This window comes from Schistocerca gregaria, chromosome 8, assembly GCF_023897955.1.
Source record: "Schistocerca gregaria isolate iqSchGreg1 chromosome 8, iqSchGreg1.2, whole genome shotgun sequence".
Taxonomy (NCBI): domain Eukaryota; kingdom Metazoa; phylum Arthropoda; class Insecta; order Orthoptera; family Acrididae; genus Schistocerca; species Schistocerca gregaria.
Window position 1 is genome coordinate 111,117,685 of NC_064927.1, and position 17,308 is coordinate 111,134,992.

At 46.7% G+C, this 17,308-nt stretch overlaps 1 protein-coding gene across 1 annotated transcript in view; it reads right to left on the minus strand.

Moving 5' to 3' along the window:
* Positions 1-3,264: 3,264 nt before the first annotated feature.
* Positions 3,265-17,308, minus strand: part of LOC126284014 (vesicular glutamate transporter 2-like) — a 275,507-nt gene continuing 261,463 nt past the window's right edge. Inside the window, exon 11 of the mRNA XM_049982559.1 lies at positions 3,265-7,070. Within this exon, the coding sequence (XP_049838516.1) occupies positions 6,873-7,070 (198 nt within the window). The 3' untranslated portion in view covers positions 3,265-6,872. The remainder of the gene's footprint in view (positions 7,071-17,308) is intronic.

A 17,308-nucleotide genomic window follows, 5' to 3' on the forward strand; every position in this document is an offset into this window, starting at 1 on the left:
TACCCTCTGTTGTTCGTGTGATTTTTCCTTTCTCCCCACTTTGTGTTGCCAGTCTTGTTTGTTTTATTCACTCCCGTGTCGTGTTGTTTTAATCGGAACAAGGGACCGATGACCTATCAGTTTCATCTCTTCCTCTCCTCTTTTAAACCAATCAACCGACCAGCCATTGTTTATTCCTACATCGCCAGCATCCAGTTACGTTGTTTATTTGCCACTGGAACGGCTGTTCGATCATCGGCTGCAAGCATCATCGCCATTTGGGATCCGTGCGAGGGAGTGGCTTGAGTTATTAGATGTGGGGGGCATTACGTCCAAAGCCAGGGGTGGAGTAGTGCATCCCCCTGTCAACTACCATGGCCCAGATTGCTTTGAGAAGTGACTGCTTATGTGGCGTTACCGCAAGGCACCACACTTGCTAGGTTGTAGACTTCAAATAGGCTTCATTCGCCCGTGATCCGTCAGTACACATCGGACCCGGGAGTCGCCACTGTCGACGCCAGCAGACCGAGCGCCGCCACTCGGCTGGTCTTACGAGACAAGCTAGCGCGCTGCCCATTTCTAAAGCCGAAGTTAATAGGAATGGTTCACTTGTTATAGCTTCAGAGATCTCATTTGCAGAGACGCTAGTTAGCATAACCTTCGACTAAGTCAGTAGCTACGACCTAGCCAGGCGCCATATACAGTTTATTCATTGACAATTGTTCTATACGTGTGAAGCAATCAGAATTCTAAAGAGGTATTCGCAGTTCATTTTATAACTGCACTTGTAAATATTATTGTACAAAGTCAAGATCGACGTTCACCGCTGATGCTAAATTAAAGCTAAGTACTTAATTGTATTCCTGTCTACTAACTTTCTAATCACCTAAGATGTTCCAGATACACCCTATCAAGTATAGTTCATCGATCCTCACGTCAGCCTACGTGATCAACGCGTGCATTTAATTGCCACACCTCGTGATCAGACTAAGAGTCAATGTACGTGAATCAGCCGCGTCACCCTTTTTCCATGAGGCCCATAGTTCCGCCTCATACACAACAGCTCACAAGAAGCATTGCACCCCAGACTATGTTTTCAAAATTAAATTTAATGAGATTTTACGAATCCACCAGATTTTATTACTGTCTACAAGGATGGTTCTAAGCACGGAGATTTTTTAGGTTATTCTGTCGTGTTCCCAGAAATTGTCCTCAGAGTACGGCTCCCAGAGCAGTTCTTGTTATGGTTGGCAGGAGAGCCAACCCGTATGGTTAAAGGAGGCCGAAATGCACGCGTTTTAGCTCACGCAGGCTGGCGTGAGGTCTGGAACATGACAAGGGAATTAGAATTGAGAAAAACGGACGTAGCTGGTGGAATACTTAACTTTAATCCATTAATGGAGAACGTCGCTTTTGACGTTAGATGAGTCACAGTATCAATAGTAACTGATAATGGCGCCTTGCTAGGTCGTAGCAAATGACGTAGCTGAAGGCTACGCTAACTATCGTCTCGGCAAATGAGAGAGTATTTAGTCAGTGAACCATCGCTAGCAAAGTCGGCTGTACAACTGGGGCGAGTGCTAAGAAGTCTCTCTAGACCTGCCGTGTGGCGGCGCTCGGCCTGCAATCACTGATAGTGGCGACACGCGGGTCCGACATATACTACCGGATCGAGGCCGATTTAAAGGCTACCACCTAGCAAGTGTGGTGTCTGGCGGTGACACCACAGTTCTCAGTTTATTACGCAGAACTGTTTGCTATCCTGAGAGAAATAGAGCAGATGAGACAGCTTCGTGACAAAAAATTTCTGATCTGCTCTGATTCTCAAAGTGCCCTTTTCGCTGTTGAACACATGTAGCCAGCAGAGTGGATGGTGCAACAGGTACAGGACGCTCTCCTTCTCTTGCAAAGGCAAAACAAGGAAATCATTTTTCGCTGGGTTCCAGGTCACATAGGCATCCAGGGAACCGAACTCGCTGGTGCTGTTGCCAAAGAGGCTTATTCCCTTCCACCTCCTGCCCGCTGTTCGATCCCTCTGCGGGCTGTCACTTCATTTGTGACCAGAAAGACTCTATGTTTGTAGGAGTCTCAGCGGCTGCAAGTGAGGAATAATAAACTACGTTCCCTTGCAACCTTGATTACCTCCCTCCGCTTGCGACGGTGTGAAGAGGTAGCAGCCCTTACTCGGCTTAGAGTGGGCCCTTGTCCATTGACACACGGCTTCCTCTTACGTCGGGAGGAGCCCCCAGAATGTCAAACATGCAGGGCACAACTTTCAGTACATCTTTTAACTACGTGAGTTTTATGTGACAACCTGAGGTGTCAACTGGGCCTCCTACAGAATTTTCCCTCTATTTAACTGCTAACGAGGCGAGTGCTCTCCGTGTCTTAAGATTTTGTGTGGTGTCCGGATTTCTTGCCAAAATACTGGGTGTGAGATCTTTATGCGCCCCTTTTCAACAGCACCCGTACATGTATTTTATCCATGACTTTAATTAGTTATTCCACTCTGTCTCGCTGGGATTTTATTACGGTCTTTTCTGAAGCTCACCTCCTTGGGGTGCTTTACGATTCCTGTCTCTCGAAGACTGGAGCATCTTTAGAGATAGAGAGAGAGAGAGAGAGAGAGAGAGAGAGAGAGAGAGAGAGAGAGAGAGAGAGATAGCTCAAAAATCGTCTAAATGGCGCCCAATATCATGTCATCGTGTTGATGAGCGTTCTAAGGGTGGAGCAACAAACTGTTTAACAGCTGGCCATGTTGTTTGGGTTCATCAATCTACATTGCACCTTTTTTGAGACTATTAAGGGATGTCATATGCGGCATTTACGTGATGAGACTGTTATTATGATTATGAGGGACATAGAGTGAAAAGTTAAATGTACGTTGGTGCTGAAATTTGAGTTAAACAATGTGTGATAAATGCGAGTGTAGATGTTCGTGGTGGTTGTCAGTAACAATAAAAATACGTCTTGTCAGTGGGACTATAGTTAATGTGATTTTCACCACGCTGATGAAAGTCCTTTATTGTGACACTTCTGGCGGCCACAGGGGTAGCACCTCACAAGTGGATCCTTTCTCTGGGAACTGCATTTCAGTTGACTGACACCTCCAACATCGCTGTAGACATAAGGAGTCAAATGGTTTGGAAAGTGACTGTCAGCCGACAGGCTATATTATCTGGATCCACAGTATGCCAGCGGTTAATGCTGCTGCTGGCCACCAAATATTTTGTGCCTCTACAATAAGGCTGATTAATGCTTTGCACTGAAGAGATCAGAGTAAAATATTGGCACACGATATAAAATTTACTAATAATCATGAACATACAAACTTTATCCAGGATAAATACAGGAAAACTTTATTGAGAGTAATTACAGTAAATATATAAATATACTATACAATAAATATTTCGAGTCTGGGATGTTCACGATACGGAAATGTACCACGTAATAAAAATTTAAACGTATTTAAATTTTAACTCCACATGCAAGAGGCTGTAATATTCAAACATAAAAAAATACTCGCCAGAAAAAACACGTGTCCCATCTTCTGTTCGTAAAACATACATTTAGTTGCTTCCTGTGGCTCTGCACCACCGCAGTACTGCTTCATTATGAAGCACTGTGTTCAGCACAAAACTCTACAATAGCCCGCAACATCCACAAGGAAGGCTCTGCGCGTACTTGGAAAACAAATCAGGAAAGGACACTACGTGTGGTGCTACATAAGGAACCTACTGTACCACTCGACACGTTGAAGCGTCGGTCACAGTGTTATTTCAGTCCAGCTGTAGCTGTTCCGGAAGTAACGGTAACGGTGGTGCTCTATACACGAAGATTGAGGCGAATGTCACTCTGTGTTTACCAGCTAAACGAATCCAAACTTCATTCACACAATGTCACTGAATCTTCTGCTATCGCTGTCTGCCTTCGCAAGTTTTAAGTAGATACATCAGTACGAAATATTATTGCAGTCTGCCTATTTCTCGTTTCCCTTGCTTTACACCTTAACTGACCAGACTCGTAATGTTTTGGAATGACGTGTACCTCGTACTCTTGACTACAAGGTTTCCAAAATCAAATTAGTTAAATGGGGAAACAACCACAACCACAAATTGAACATATGTAGGTGGTGCATTCTGTTTTGTCCGTTGCCACTTCTCGAATGGTACTATTCGTCATGAAAAACAAAAAGTACTGTAGGAACTTTGCTTATGTTTTTGCCAGTTCGCAGTCACCTTGACATACAATTCGTCCTTAACCCTGTTTCACGTCATGCACAACATATGTCGAGTTCAGCGTATGCTTAGACAGTTCTTTGTCAAAGTTGTCCACATCGCAGAATGTTTCACGCCCTGCAGAATGAGCGAAAATAAGTGAGGCGTTCTGGCAAACTGTTGGAGCGCGTCTACGTTGGAGCTGCGGTAAAAGAGGAGAGAGAAGAGCGGCGGTGCTGGCGGAGCGGAGGGAAGCGGAAGCCGCGATGAGAGCGCCAGTACGGCTGCTCGAGTTTCCTTCGCTGGTACCGAGGAAACGTGTCGGAGATTTTATCGATTAAATACTTACAGGCGTCCACTGCCCGATCATAAAGACAAAAGAATCGTAATCAGATTCGTTTCCGACCAATTTTGAAATGAAATGACTGCTAAACTGAAAAGAAGATGCAAGTAGAAGCATTGAATTCCGACAAAGATGACATTTGAAGAGATCGTGAATATTTGCGGCTTATTAATTTCGATCTCCGACGGAAGCTCCGCTGGATGACACATTTATTGACTGTCAATTTGTGTTCAATTTATTATCTAACATTTATTGAATTGTACAATAAGCAAATACACGCAACAACATCTGCGGGTATTTCTACCTAATTTTATAGTTTTGTGGCTAATAGTCTCTGGCTAATACCCTCCTTACAGAGCACGTTATATAAAAGGCAAATTCGGCAGTTCTGGTGATCGTGATAAGTAAAGGTTGAAATATTCTTTCTCAGCATCTAGCTGACGTCTCCCGTTAGTTGCAGTAATATTTATGAACTCATAAATAGCACCAGTCTTTGTAACAGATTAGGACATCGTCTCTGTAGTTTTTGAATAAAGAGCCAGATTGTGCAGTGCAAATAATTTGAATACATATCCGCCCTGAAGTTCCTAAGTTGTTTGAATAATTTATAAACATCATTTTTCTGATATCATCGACAAACTGTAAATTCCAGTGTAGACTACATTACCATAAACTGTAGTTAGCTCTCTTATGATTTTCGCAGCAGTTACGACTCCAATATGAAAAGAAAAAGTGCAACAGATAAAAGGTGGAGCAATAGACTAATCTATGAAAAAGCTGAAATTCAGCAACACAGGTATTTTTTTGAAATTATTATGTATTTATGTTTATGCAATGTAATTTCCTAGAGCAAAGTATTGTTAACCGCACATCGTTGAAGCCTAATTTTTAGTAACTTCAGTGCAATATAAATGAAAAAGCTTACGTGATATATTATGACTATTTTGTCTCCGCTCCTAAACCCAGAATAAATACTGGATATTCGTAAACTGGTTATACAAAAGTAACCTTTGTGAGAAGGGTAAATAACTTGGAGACATGTTTGATACAGAACTTAATGTAGTGCAACACTGTTAATTTCTGACGTTTCCACTAGGTGATACACTTGAATGAGTCATTTCAACAGCCGTCACGGAGTCGTATTACAGAGCAGCACGTCCGCAGTGTTGTTTACGGTTTCATGAATCAAAATCCGCTACTACCGTTCAGAGACAGTTCAGGACTAAATATTGCAAGTCACCAACTCAAAGGCAATCTGTTATTAACTGTCCGACGGTTTCACCGAATTTGGATGTGTATCATATAGGACGCTGGGGTAAGGTTCAACTGGTTCAAATGGATCTGAGCACTATGGGACTCAACATTTGAGGTCATCAGTCCCCTAGAACTTAGAACTACTTAAACCTAACTAAGCTAAGGACATCACACACATCCATGCCCGAGGCAGGATTCGAACCTGCGACCGTAGCATTCGCGCGGTTCCGGACTGAACCGCCTAGAACCGCTCGGCCACCATTCCCGGCGGGTAAGGTTCGGCCAGGAGTTTCTGACACAGGAGTTGAACAGGTTCGTACCTGGGCGTGTTTGAATATTATCTAATGCTTCAATTATAATAAAATATGAACAAAGAATTTATTTTCGGGCAAGATGGCGCGCCACCACATTATCATCGTGAAGTTGTCACGTAACTCCGTGTGCATGAGCCGACTTTGATTGGACGTGGTGGAGCAATATCCTGGCCAACAAGATCATCTGATTCAACCCCAATAACTTCTGTGTACGGGTTTACGCTAAAGACAGAGCGTTTGTTCCTCCGCTTGCGAGAAAAGTCTACGAGCTGCGGCAGTGGATAACACAAGCAATTGCTGGCATACATCAAGACTTGCTTCACAGAACTTCACAGGAAACTGATTACAGGTGGGACATTTGTCGTGTTACGAAAGATGACACACTAGCATTTGTAAATAATACTTGAAGAGCTACTGTATTTAGTGCTGCATCAAACAGTTCGGTAAGTTATTTCGTTTTTTGACAACTGATAGCTACTTTTGTAGAACTAATTTATTAATACCCTGTACACTGTTGACGCTCTGTCCGTTTTTGATACCGAAGCTCCGTCGTAGAGCTGAGAGCCGTGCTTGGCTTCGCTAGCTGCCCACTTCGACGCTGTTCTAGTCTATCACAGCTCCAACGCAAACGTGCCCTTCGTGACGAGGGCCGCAAAGTGGCGGACGTTAGTTTGGTATCGTAATACTGGAGACAGCTGGCCGCAAGCTGGGACTGGGGCCGCCTGCTGGCTGCTGCGTGGTGTGTGCGGTGAGCCGCTGCGGCTCTCAGAGGGCCTCGTTGAGCTCGAGGGCGGGGTTGACGTGGCCGCCCTTGGCGTCGTCCTTGGGCCTCTCCTCGTCTCGGGCCGGCGGCTCCAGCGCCCACGGCTGGCGCTCGCCGGACGCGAACAGCCCGTAGAAGATGGCGCCCGTCAGGTAGATGGCGCTCGCGATGTAGAACACGTACTTCCAGCGCTCCACACTCTGCCAACAGCACACACAAAGTACTTCACAGCGAGCCGAGTAGGAGATGGGGGGGGGGGGGGGGGGGGGCTGGGAGGCAGTGACTAACAGTACGATTTAGGGCGGGAAAACGACTGAGGTCGAAAGCAACCAAACAATAAGTTAAACAGGATCTGCGTCTGAGCAAAGCGCTTCGTGGGTCTAGAAGGTAGGTAAAACATAGGATGCAAAACGGAATTATAATGTTACGTATAATCCGTCTTGAATGCAAAATTTTTATTCATGCGACCGGTTCAAATGGTTCCAATGGCTCTGAGCACTATGGGACTTAACTGCTGTGGCCATCAGTCCCCTAAGAACTACTTAAACCTAACTAACCTAAGGACATCACACACATCCATGCCCGAGGCAGGATTCGAACCTCCGACCGTAGCGGTGGCGCGTTTCCAGACTGTAGCGCCTAGAACCGCTCGGCCACATCGGCCGGCCATACGACCGGTTTCGGTTCGTGTAGAACCATCTTCATACCTGATATGATGTGACGCAGCATGTGAATGTTACTGGACTTGGACGGGTTACTCCTGTAACCGAAATATCAGATCTGAAGATGGTTCTACATGAACCGAAACCGGTCGTATGAATAAAAATTTTACATCCAAGACGGATTATACGTAATATTGTAAAATCACTGATTTATGCTATCCTATCAGACATTATGTGTGTTTTTGCATGTGACGCAGCATGTGAAAGTTACTGTATTTAGACGGGGTACTCCTGTAACCGAAATATCAGATCTAAAGGTGATTCTACATGAACTGAAACCGGTCATATAAATAAAAATTTTACAATCAAGACTGATTATACGTAACAATATAAAATCACTGATTTCTGCTATCCTATCAGACATTACCTCTGATTTTGCAAAAACGAGATTAGTTGGTGAGTAAAACTACAGTAGTCAAAATAAACGCTGCATGTTGCTTTATTGTCAATACTTTACATAACTGTAAACAAATCTGAGTTTCACTATAGCCAACATAATCGTATAGAAAGATTTAGCCATTGTTAAGATATTTACGATATTTCTCATTTTTTGCTTCTTTCTCAGTTGCACGTTTTAAATTAGATAACATGTTTCGATCATCTTCAGATCTTAGCAATTGCATAACTGTGTTGAGAGATTCACTAACTAGCATGAGAGTTTCACTGTGCAGCGGACTGTACGCTGATATGAAACTTCCTGGCAGATTAAAACTGTGCCAGACCGAGATTCGAACGCGTGACCTTCGCCTTTCGCAGGCAAGTGCTCTACCAACTGAGCTACCCAAGCACGACTCACGCCCCGTCCTCACAGCTTTACTTCCACCAGTACTTCGTCTTCTACTTACCAAACTTCACAGAAGCTCTCCTGCGATCCTTGTAGAACTAGCACTCCTGGAGGAAGGGATATTGCGGAGACATGGCTTAGCCACAGCCTGGGGGTTTCCAGAATGAGATTTTCACTCTGCAGCGGAGTGTACGCTGATATGAAACTTCCTGGCCGATTAAAACCGTGTGCAGGAGAGCTTCTGTGAAGTTTGGAAAGTAGGAGAGGAGGTACTGGTGGAAGGAAAGCTGTGAGGAGGGGGCGTGAGTCGTGCTTGAGTAGCTCAGTTGGTATAGCACTTGCCCGCGAAAGGCGAAGGTCACGCGTTCGAATCTCGGTCTGGCACAGTTTTAATCTGCCAGGAAGTTTCGATTCAGTAACTGTTTAGATATTTACCATAATTCTCTTTTTTTTAGTTTCAGTTGGAAGTTTTTACTAAGATAACATGTTTCGATCACTCTGCATCATCAGCGCGCAGCGCTCCTTGAGACTGAAAGGTCTGTTACAGAGATTTTTAGGCCGGCTGAAGTTGTCGAGCGGTTCTAGGCGCTTCAGCCTGGAACCATGCGACCGCTACGGTCGCAGGTTCGAATCCTGCCTCGGGCATGGATGTGTGTAATGTCCTTAGGTTACTTAGGTTAAAGTAGTTCTAAGTTCTAAGGGACTGATGACCTTAGATGTTAAGTCCCATAGTACTCAGAGCCATTTGAACCATTTGAACAGAGATTTTTACATTCTCGTGATCCGGGCGGCAAAGCCAAGATACCAGTTCCCTGTGACACTTGATGATCCAGAGCAGTCGAAGCATGATGTCTAATTAAAAACGTACAATTGAGATGGAACAATAAATGAGAACTATCGTAAAAAACTGATTTTTTTGTGCCTGGCGCAGTCATAATAAAACAAAAATAATAATACAATCACATTTCCTCTCGATAGAAAAGATTTAAAAAAATACAAGCAAAATAAAACCTTACAAAAGATTCCACTGCAAACACTACAGTTTTGCTTCAGTGTCATCTTGCATAACACACATTTTATGAAGAAACTGCTCTTCGTCGTGATTGGAGACACTTTTGAATTAGGTTAAGCATACTTCTTAAAAAACTCTCCTGCTAAGCCTGTGGAATATTGTCCCTTTCCTCTACAACAGCCTCTATGACGCTCTGTAAAGTCTCTTGTGGGACAGGACGATCGCGAACCGCTAGTGGAATCTGGAGAACATGGAGACAATTCCATACGACTCAGTCTATGCTCCACTAGGAAAGTGTTGACGAGACTGTGTCGGTGGGATCCTGATGTGGTATGTTAACCAAATGGAGACTTACTTAGTGTGTGGAAAGATGTAGTTCCAATACTTAACACCAGTCATCCTCGCATGCATTGACACAAGGGGTTTCCTGCAGCCACGCGTGATTCCACCCCAAAACGTGATTGAAAACCGCCTTGATTAGGATGGCGGTCTATAGCACAGCAAGGTGTAAACATTATCCTCGTTAACTCCACAAACGAATTGTGTCCACAATCTGTGGTGTAGTATCCATGAGACACAATCCTCTCTCCGAACACTATTTAGGGGCGGAGCCTTGGCGCTGCCAGACTCCTGTCACCATAAGCTCTGGGCATGCTTCAGCGACTTCTGCACGGCATGGCATTGGAATGTTGTGTGTCACACGGAATGGGGATCTTGACCTGATCACCTGGATCATGAGGATGGTAAAAACCTCTATAAGAAACCCCTCAGTCTCAAGCTGCACTACGCGCTGATAGATATGCTTGGCTATTGAGGTGGAACAGTCATTAGCGAGTAACCTCTGAGGACCTGCCGCATCTTAGTTGTACAAGGGTTATCTAGGCGCTTGGCGCTCTATCTAGGTGAACTTTTATTATCCTAGCTGCTCGTGGGACTGAGATGGATCCTTCGAAGTTTTCCCTTACACCTCGCAGCGGAATGCGAGCGCTCCAGTAGATAATAACACCCAATCAAATAACAAGGCTCGTGTAGCTAGTCCTCCGGACTTAGGGTATTCAATAATTCCATTGTGTTTAGTAACAGAATGTATGCTGCTGGGCAGGGCGTGTTTTTATTGGTTAAAAGGAAAGAGGGAAGTTTTGAAAAAGTATCACCTTTTTAAATACAAAAGGGCTTAGAAGGGATTGCAGGTACTTTAAAAACAGTAAAGTGATTATGAAATAGGACACTGTTAGTGGAAACATCAAATTCCCAACAAGTGACAAACCAACAGAAGGCCAAAACACTTGGAGAATAAGAGAGACTGAGTTTCACAAGACATTAAACTACAGTAAGGGTAATTCTTCAGAATTTTCCGGCGATCTGCTGACATATTGAATAATAGGGATCTCTCCCAATTGTTCACGTAGGTCTCCCACGATATTTCGACGGCGTATCTCGTTGTCTTCTTTAGATGCTACCTGAGAAGGGGTCCTTGCGCGGATCAAGTCCAGTATTTCTGCATGGATTATGTTGAGCGGACTGTAGTCGTCCCACATCACCCAATGCGGGTCTGGAGGTTAGAATAGGCCCAAGGTATTCCTGCCTGTCGTAAGAGGCGACTAAAAGGAGTATCACACGTTTCGGCCTTTATGTGATCATCTCCTGTAGGGTTTGACCTCCATTTTTCCAAATTTTCCTGAAGAGCGAGCAAGTCTGGGAAGGGCGCCTAATATGGTGCATCATGCCTGTCGTGCAATGAGACCTTCAACAATTTTTATCGTCGTTGCTTTGCAGTTCCGCTCTTTCTCCATCTGTTGGGCGATCACACCTTCCTGGGTGCGTTTTCCTCCATCCATCGTTTTCTGCGCCGATGACGCTCATGGACTTCTTTGCACCTCATATCCAGCATGGCAGCCAGTCTATTGTGGTGGGGTCGCCATGTACCCTGATCGTTGTAGCCCCATAACTACACAAACATCGCTCTGCTTATGCCTGCGCTGTTAACTACTCACATATGCCAAGGAGTAGATTCCCATCACCCAGGGGCATCAGGACTCCCGACAATGGCCACCTTGCCAGGTGGCCCTTGCTGAGGCTGCGTTGTGCACGCGCGGGGGGCCTTCTGGTTGGGGTGGGTGGCATCAGAGCAGATGACACACTATGAAGTGCAGTCATCTCTTGCCAGTGTTCAAACACCAGCAGGGTGTAAGCGCTCAAGGGCTCAATTTAATGCACAGACATATGATCCCAAATCGTCCCCCTCCCTGATCACACCATGGTAGAATTGCCAAGCTAAGGATGGCAGAATGGCAGAGATTCTTATTCGCCCCGGTTGCTTGTATGTACGAGAGCGGATGGGGAATCTTTCATGTCAATGAAGCCTAAGTTTTTTGTTAACTATTTACGGGACGAGTTTGGGGAGATGGAGGGATTGTCCAAAATGCGTTCTGGGTCAGTTTTGATAAAAACAGCATCCTCTGCCCAGTCATGGACACTACTCGCCTGTGACAAGCTGGGGAATGCTTCTATCATGCCCCATAAGAGCTTAAATCCTCCCCCCATGAACCATGGACCTTGCCATTGGTGGGGAGGCTTGCGTGCCTCAGCGATACAGATGGCCGTACCGTAGGTGCAACCACAATGGAGGGGAATCTGTTGAGAGGCCAGACAAACGTGTGGTTCCTGAAGAGTGGTAGCAGCCTTTTCAGTAGTTGCAGGGGCAACAGTCTGGATGATTGACTGATCTGGCCTTGTAACATTAACCAAAACGGCCTTGCTGTGCTGGTACTGCGAACGGTTGAAAGCAAGGGGAAACTACAGCCGTAATCTTTCCCGAGGGCATGCAGCTTTACTGTAGCATGGAGAGCTGCATCAAACCAGTCTCAGGACTGAAGACCACAACAACAACAACAAGAGCTTAAATATGGTCCAGGTACTGTAACTCACAGGGATCTTCTTTTGCAGTCTGATGATGAGCTGTGTGCCAACTTAGTGTGAGGAGGTGTTAATTTCATGCAGCACATACGTAGGGACCCAAAAGATAGTCAGGGGGCCATCTTTCCCTTCTAGGGTGATACATTACGCAAGAAGGTCAAGGTGATGGTATACTGGTGTGACATGAAACCTTACGTCCCTCCTCCAATGCAGTGCTTTAAGTGCTGTAAATTAGGGCACACGCCCCCCCCCCCCCCAGTGCAATTCCAGCGCCACATTTAGAGACTGTGGTCAATCGCTGCGTCCGAATATATGAGCGCCTCTTTCCACCTGTGTCAACTGTGGGAAGCACCTCTCCCCCTTCTCGCTGGACCGCCTAGTGCTCCAAAAGGAGCGGAAAATTATGGATTACAGGATCCTGGACAGGCTGCTTTACCACAAGCCTAAACTAAAATACTAAATGTTAAACCCTCTTTCAATGCTGTTTTCCTATTCTGCTGCTAAGACAGCATCGCCATCATGACGCCATTATACCCGTGATCTAAGCTTACACTAGTAGCCTTCAGGGCTGCCCACCTTGATCCATCCTCCAGCTTGGTGAGGGTACGTCTTCTTGTGTTGCTTCCAAAATTTCTACTTTGGAAGCTTGGTCCCCCCAAACGCCAGAGACATGATTCCCCCCCCCCCCCCCCCAGCCAGAGAAGCAACAGCCTCCGCCGGAATCTCCCATGTGGAAGGGGTCCCTTGGGTTTCTATTTTCCGCGGTTCCTCCATGGTGTCAAATGGACACCAGACAGTGGCGGAAGGAGTCACTAGCTGCTGGTCAAAACCGTTCACCATCTTCGTCTGTTCCTCAAGCTACTTTCGTGAAGCCCTCCCAACAAGCCCACAAGGAGTGGCGAGAGGAAAAACCATCAAAGAAGAAGTCTGCTAAGAAATGGGAGCCTCTGGTGGTCTCCACACTACCACTCCCTCAGGGCTCTGCGTCCAAGGACAAGGTGCAGCTTCTGGCGCACCCTGAGCACCTAGGTCTCGCTGATGCCTCTGATTCAATGGTACAGCATGCAAACTTCAAACTGGTGGTGGCCCTCTGCAGGCCCGAGGTATTCCCGCCTGTCATAAGAGACGACTAAAAGGAATAAACTGCCTCATTGAATGTTCTGTGCCTTTCCAGTCTCATTATGACGGCATGCTGCAATGGAATGGCGGCGGTTTTTTCCACCACCTGACTGAGCTATGGCAACTGTTAAGCGTTACACCTCCTTTCTGAATTTCCCTCCAAGAAAACTGGTTCCCAGCAATGCCCTCTGCAGCTTTAAGGGATATAACAGGAACTGTAGCTACTGTAATCGAGTGTAAGGTGGAGTTTGCATTTATGACCCAGGCTGTAGTGAACCTGTGCCCCGTCAAACCGCTCCTGAAGCTGTAGCTGTCAGAATAAGAACGACACAGGATATAACTGCCTGCAATGTATATATTCCTCAAGATCGTGAAGTACCCCTGAATGTATTAGCTGCACTGATTGTTCAACTCCCTACTCTTGGGAGATTGAAACGCCCATAACCCCTTGTGGAGTGGCACCGTGCTTACTGGCTGAGGAAGAGATGTCCAAACTGTACTGTCTCAGTTCGACCTCTCCCTCTTAAATACTGGGGCTGACACACATTTCAGTGTGGCTCATGGTAGTTACTCGGCCATTGATTTATCAATCTGCAGCCCAGGACTTCTCCAATCTATCCACTGGAGAGCCCTTCACGACCTATGTGGTAGTGACACTCCCGAATCTTCCTGTCACTGCTCCGGCATCAGGCACATGGATGCCTGCCCAACTGGGCTTTAAAAAAGGCGTACTGGTAAACTTTCACCTCTGCTGTCACCATTGACTTTCCCCCACATGGTAACATCGATGTGGTGGTTGAGCAGGCGACTACAACAATAGTTTCTGTGGCAGAAAACGCGATCCCTCGCTCTTTAGGGTGCCCCCTAGGCAATCCCTTGGTGGTCGCCGTAAGTCGCTGAGGCAATTAAGGGGCGCCGGCGAGCTCTACAGCAGCATAAGTGGCACCCTTCTCTGAAGCACCTCATAGCCTTTAAAAGGCTCCGTACCTGCATTAGCCAACTTATAAAATGACGGAACCAGGAGTGTTGGGAGAGTTATCACTCGACCATTGGTAAACGGGTTTTCGGGTACCAGACCTTAACAGGTGTTTCCAGTGTTAACATAAATGCCGTGTTAATTACTGACACAAACTCGATTGCCGAGCACTTTGCTGAGCACTATGCTCGAGCCTCTGCATCAGGGAATTACCCCCAGCAGTTTTGCACTCTCAAATGGCGGCTGGAAGTGAAAAACCTCTGGTTCACTACACGTCACAGTGAATCCTATAACGCCTCATTTAAAGAGTGGGAGATCCTTAGTACTCCTGCACAATGCCCTGACACAGCTCCTGAGCCACATCCGATCCACAGTCAGATGATTAAACTTCTCTCATCTGACTACAAGCGACATCTCTACGTCATCTTCAACCAGATCTGGTGGGATAGCGGCTTTCCGTCGCAATGGCAGGAGAGCACCATAATTCCGGTGCTAAAACACGGTGAAACCAGCTATCGGCCCATCAGCATCACCAACGTTCTTTGTAAGCTGCTGGAATGTATGGCGTGTCGGCGGTTGGGCTACTGGCTCCATGTCAGGGTGGCTTCCGACATGGTCAGTCTACCACTAATAATGTTGTGTCCCTTGAGTCTGCCATTCGAACAGCCTTTTGCAGACGCCAATACCTGGTTGCCGTCCTTTTTGATTTACGAATCCTTGCCACATTATACAAGTTGGGTCTCCGAGGCCTGCTCCCGATTTTTATCCAAAATTTCCTGTCGCTTCGTACTTTCCGTGTACAGGTAGGTGCCCCCATTGTCAGCACCCCCTCCCCATAACCAGGAGAATGGGGTCAAGCAGGGTTCTGTATTGAGTGTATCTTTATTTTCAGTGGTCATAAATGGTCTAGCATAAGCTGTGGGACCGTCCATCTCACATTCTCTGTATGCAGACGACTTATGTATTTCTTACTAATCCACCAGTACTGGTGTTGTTGAGCGGCGCCTACAGCGAGTCATCCAAAATGCGCAGCTATGGGCTCTAGCACACAGTTTCCAGTTTTCGGCCACAAAGCCGTGTGTTATGTTCTTCTGTCGGCGTCGTACCATCTATCTGGAACCAGAATGACGATCCACCCACTGTAGTGGAGACATATCGATTCCTTGGACTGGTTTTCGACACTCAATTGCCTTGTTTTCCTTGCGTTTTCCAGCTTAAGTGGAAGTGCTGGCAGCACCTCAATGTCCTCCGCTCCCTGAGCAGCACCAACTGGGGTGAAGATCGGTGTACACTGCTGCAGCTCTACAGAGCCCTTTTTCCATCCCACCTTGACTACGGGAGTCTTGTTTATGGTTCAGTGGCGCCCTCAGCATTGTGTTCACTCCACCCAATGCACCACTGATGATCACCTAGTGACAGGAGCTATTAAGACGAGTCCAGTGGCCATCGTCCTGGTGAAGGCAGGAGTCCCTCCATTGCAGGTTAGGCATGCACAACTGCTCTTCATTTAGGTTGCACATGTTCATAATTCTCCTGCACATCGAATTACTGTCTCCTTTTCCCACCCACTGTGGTTCATTTCCCGCATTGGTGGTCCATGTCAGGGCTTCCAATTGCCGTTCGTGGCTGATCCCTTTTTTCTGGAGTCCTTTCCTTGACCAACTATAGTTGAGGTTCATTCATGTATACATCCATGGTGTACAACTAGGCAACGACTTCGCCTTGATCTTTCACGTGGCCCTAAGGACCCTGTTAACCCCTCACCTCTCCGCTGCTACCTCGTCTTGATTCTTCACACATGTACCGAGGCCATGATATTTACGCCGACAGCTCGGTGGCTGATGATCACGTCGGCTTCGCATATGTCCAAGGAGGACGTAGTGAACAGCATTCCTTTCTCGATGGCTACAGTGTTTTCACTGCCGAGCTGATGGCTATATCCCGTGCTCTTGAGTACATGCCTTGGGGAGTCGTTTCATCTGTGTACTTACTCCTTGAGGAGCGTACAGGCTATCGGCCAGTGTTACCCTCGTCATCCTTTGCTAGTGACCATCCAGGAGTCAATCGATCCTCTGGAACGGTCCAGTCGTTCCGTGGTGTTGATCTGGACCCCAGGTCACGTCGGCATCCCAGGCAACGAACTTGCCGACAGGCTGGCCAAACAGGCTATGTGGTGTCACCGCCAGACACCACACTTGCTAGGTGGTAGCCTTTAAATCGGCCGCGGTCCGGTAGTATACGTCGGACCCGCGTGTCGCCACTATCAATTGATTGCAGACCGAGCGCCGCCACACGGCAGGTCTAGAGAGACTTCCTAGCACTCGCCCCAGTTGTACAGCCGACTTTGCTAGCGATGGTTCACTGACAAATTACGCTCTCATTTGCCGACACGATAGTTGCATAGCCTTCAGCTACGTTGTTTGCTACGACCTAGCAAGGCGCCAGTATCCGTACTATTGATATTGTGAATCATGTACCATAAAGAGCGACGTTCGTCATTAATGGATAAAGTTAAGTATTCCACAAGCTACGTCCGTTTTTCTCACTTCTAATTCCCTTGTTATGTTCCAGACCTCACGCCAGCCTGCGTGAGCTAAAACGGGTACATTTCGGCCTCCTTTAACCAAACGGTCGGCTCTCCTGCCAACCACAACAGGCTACGTGGAAACCGCTTGTGGAGATCGGCTTCTCTGCAACTGACATGCGTTCTGTACTACGTCACAAGGTTTTATGTCTTTGGGAGACGGAATCGCGAAACCTCAGTACACACAACAAACTGCATGCGATCAAGGAGACTGCGTATATGTGGAAGGTCTCCACGCAGGCGTCTCGCAGGAACTCTGTGGTTCTCTGTTGGCTGCGCACCGGCCACACTTGGGCGACCCACGGCCCCCTCCTGCGCCGTGAAG